Raw genomic sequence first — 3,470 nt, 5'->3', positions numbered from 1 at the left:
GGCCGTTTCCCGTAGGTGATGGCTGGAGGGCCGTGGGGGCCCGAGCTTGCGAAAGCATCTTGATGCTCTGGGGTTCAGAGTCAGGTTCGGGGAGCGAGTTCACCCCAGGGCAGCCGGCCCGGGGAGGGGCTGGGCCTCGCACCTCCTGATGACGACACGCGGGGGGGGGGAGGCTCCCTGTGTGGAGGCCTCGGTGTTTGCGTGCGCCCTCGGGTGACGTCAGGGGGCGGGGCCGGCGGGGCTCTCGGCAGAGCCTGGAAGCCGGACGGGAGGGCGTGGCTCGTCACAGTGGGGGCGTGGCTTATCCGCGGAGGGGCGTGGCGGGGGCGTGGCGGGGCCGAGGGGCCGTGCCCTCTTCCGGGTGAGATAATTGCTCTCGGGTGCGGGCCGGGGCGCACGGCGCGCTCCTTCCCTCAGGTCCAGCCTCATGGAGAACCCCGCGGCCGCGGCCCCCGCCGCGGACCCCTCCCCGGTGTTCCTGCTCCTGTCGTTCGGGACGCTGGTGGCCGCCCTGCTGGGCGCCGCTCACCGCCTGGGGCTCCTCTACCGGCTGATGCACAAGGTGCCAGGGCCGGGAGAGGGGGGGGAGGCGGGCTGCGGGGAGGGAGGAGCCAAGACCCACAAAACTCCAAAACACCGCACACCGCACACCGCGCCTCGGAGAGAGCCCGGGGCGGGCTGCCAGCCCGGCCCGGCCCGAGGGCGTCCCCACGCCGCTGGACTTCAACCCCGCTCAGCGATCCCGGAAGCCGCGGGCGCTGCCCTCGCCCCCCGCCCCCGGCCGGGGTCACAGAGTTTGGGGTCACCCTCCTCCCCCCTCCCCCAGCTCCCCCCCTCCCGCCGCCAAGGGCCCTGCGGTCCATCAACTCAGGATCGGGGCGGATCGTCTCACCCAACCCCCGTGCCAGGTCACGTTAGGTACCGGTTATTTCCCCGTTCTTATTTCCACAAGGGGGAGACCAAGCCCGGGAAAGGTCACAGATGGGTCTGACCCCCAGGTGATCAGCTTGGGAAAGAGCTTTTGATCCGAGTTTAAAAGTCAATGAGTGAAAATCAAGCCGGGGCGGCTCATGCCTGTCATCCTCGCTCCCCAGGAGGCTGAGATCCTGAAGCCCAGCCCCGGGCAGAAAAGTCCCATGAGACTCTTATCTCCAATAAACCAGAAGTGGCACTCTGGCGCCAAGTGGTACAGCGCCAGCCTTGGGGGAAGGAGCTCAGGGACCAGCGCCCAGGCCCAGAGTTCAAGCCCCACAATCCACGAAAAGCAGAGAAATTTACACTGAGCTCAGGCATTCGTTCTTGCTGAGGGTGACAACGATGTGGGGGCTGGATGCTCATGGCTGTCTCTGCCAAGCTGATGCCTCCCTGCCAGGCATGCGGCTGGCAGCCTGACAGCAGGGCATGCCCAGCAGAGCCAGAGACAGGCAGGTAAGTAAGGCTTGAGTGAGCAGTCGGGTAGTCAGGCCCTGCGGGGACAGGAGACAATGGACAGGAGTTAGCAACATTGCCCTCTGAGCTCTGGCCCAACCTCCCGGGCCTGTGAGGATTCACTTTCTCTTTCCTCTTCTTGGTCTCCGCAACATCTCTGGGGAGCAGGCAGGTATGAGGCCCTTGAGAATGTGGGTTCTATCGGACTGTCCATCTTGCTCAGGCAAGTCAAGTCTTAGCCACGGGAGGGAATAAAATGCCCAAGGATTGATACCATCTCGTGCTCTGATCTGGAACCTGGAATATTGTGGGGGTATGTCTCTAGCCAACACCCACATTCCTCAGGCCCCCCCTTCTCTTGGAGGGGTGGTACCGGGGATTGAACTCAGGGTCTTGAGCTGGAACTTGAACCTCCCACCACCCCTTTTTGGCTATCATCATTTTTCAGGTAGTTATTGTTTAGGTAGGGTCTCATGATTGTGTCCAGGGCCAGAGCCACACCGCGATCCTCCTGTCTCCCCAGCCATGTAACCGGGATTGCAGGTGCTCCTCACCAAGCCCAGCTTATTGGTGTGAGGTGTGGTCTTGCTCAGGTTTAGTCTAGGCTAGCCTTGAAATGTGAACTCATCTCTGGGATTACAGGTGTGTGAGCTGCCATGCCTGGCTTTGATTTTTCTTTCTCTCTCCCCTACTCTTTTGGCCGAATGGGTTTGAACCTGGGACCTGTGGGGTGCTCATATTCCTCTAATGCTTTTTGCTTTGGTTATATTTTGAGATAAGGCCTGACTTTGCTCTGGCTAGCTGCAAGCCATGTTCCTCCCAATTTTAGCCTCCTCTGTAATTTAGAGTAACACGTGTGCTGTGGTGCTCCGCTGTCAACTGAGAACAGGCTTTGTGCACTTACTTTTGCCTGAGCTGGCTTTGAACAGTGATCCTCTTAATCTCAGCCTCTTGAGTAGCTGGAATCACAGGTGTGAGCCTGCATGTCAGATAGGCTTCATGTTTATTTATTTACTTTTGGTTCTCATATTGGAGCATGAACGCAGGGCCTTGTACTTAAAGCTGGTGTTCTACCACTTGAGCCACAGTTCCACTTTTGGCTTTTTGCCGGTCCACTGGAGAAAAGGCCTTCCTGCCCAGGCTGGCTTCCAACAGTTGATCCTGGATTTCAGCCTCCTTTGTAGATGGGATTAGAGGTATGAGGTGGTGGCTCATACCTGTCAGTTCTGTGTTTGGTGGAGCTGGGCTTTCCACACTGCCTTCTGCTTACTAGGCAGGCGCTCTACCCCTTGAACCAGGCCCCCTGACCACGGGCCCCACCCCCACCCCCTCGTGCAGGTGGACAAGGCGAGCATCCGGCATGGTGGAGAGAGTGTGGCGGCCGTGCTCCGGGCCCACGGCGTGCGCTTTGTCTTCACGCTGGTTGGAGGCCACATCTCCCCGCTGCTGGTGGCCAGCGAGAAGCTGGGCATCCGTGTGGTGGACACACGGCACGAGGTGACCGCCGTCTTTGCCGCGGACGCAGTGGCCCGCCTGACAGGTGAGGGCGTTGCTGTGGCGTGGGGACCCCGGGGGGCCGGGAGGGAAGGGGGGGAGGGCGGTCGGCGGGACAGGAGCGGACGGTGACCCGAGTCTGTGGTCCAGGGACGGTGGGCGTGGCCGCGGTGACCGCGGGCCCGGGCCTCACCAACACGGTGACGGCGGTGAAGAACGCGCAGGTGGCTCAGTCTCCGGTCCTGCTCCTGGGAGGGGCAGCCAGCACGCTGCTGCAGGTGCGTGGTCCCCTGGGGCTTGGGAGGGGGCTCCTGGGGCTCAGGTGGTAACTGTGGGGGACTCCCCCTTCTCCACCAGAAACGGGGTGCCCTCCAGGCCATCGACCAGATGTCCCTGTTTCGGCCACTCTGCAAGTTCTGTGCATCTGTCCGGAGGGTGCGGGATATTGTGCCCACCTTGCGGGCTGCCATAGCTGCCGCCCAGTCGGGCACCCCAGGTGAGGGTGGCCGGGCACTGTGCAGGCCAGGGGGCCCGGGGGGGGGTCTGCC

General features: G+C 62.1%; 1 protein-coding gene across 1 annotated transcript in view; it reads left to right on the top strand.

The window, feature by feature from the left end:
- Positions 1–356: 356 nt before the first annotated feature.
- Positions 357–3,470, top strand: part of Ilvbl (ilvB (bacterial acetolactate synthase)-like) — a 12,035-nt gene continuing 8,921 nt past the window's right edge. The window contains exons 1-4 of the mRNA XM_013028277.1: positions 357–562; positions 2,767–2,968; positions 3,073–3,200; positions 3,280–3,418. Coding sequence (XP_012883731.1) covers positions 428–562; positions 2,767–2,968; positions 3,073–3,200; positions 3,280–3,418 — 604 coding nt within the window. The 5' untranslated portion in view covers positions 357–427. The remainder of the gene's footprint in view (positions 563–2,766; positions 2,969–3,072; positions 3,201–3,279; positions 3,419–3,470) is intronic.

Source organism: Dipodomys ordii, unplaced genomic scaffold, assembly GCF_000151885.1.
Source record: "Dipodomys ordii isolate 6190 unplaced genomic scaffold, Dord_2.0 Scaffold108, whole genome shotgun sequence".
In the NCBI taxonomy this organism is placed as follows: domain Eukaryota; kingdom Metazoa; phylum Chordata; class Mammalia; order Rodentia; family Heteromyidae; genus Dipodomys; species Dipodomys ordii.
Note: the sequence above shows the minus strand (reverse complement) of the source record. Positions and strands in the feature narration are given on the sequence as shown.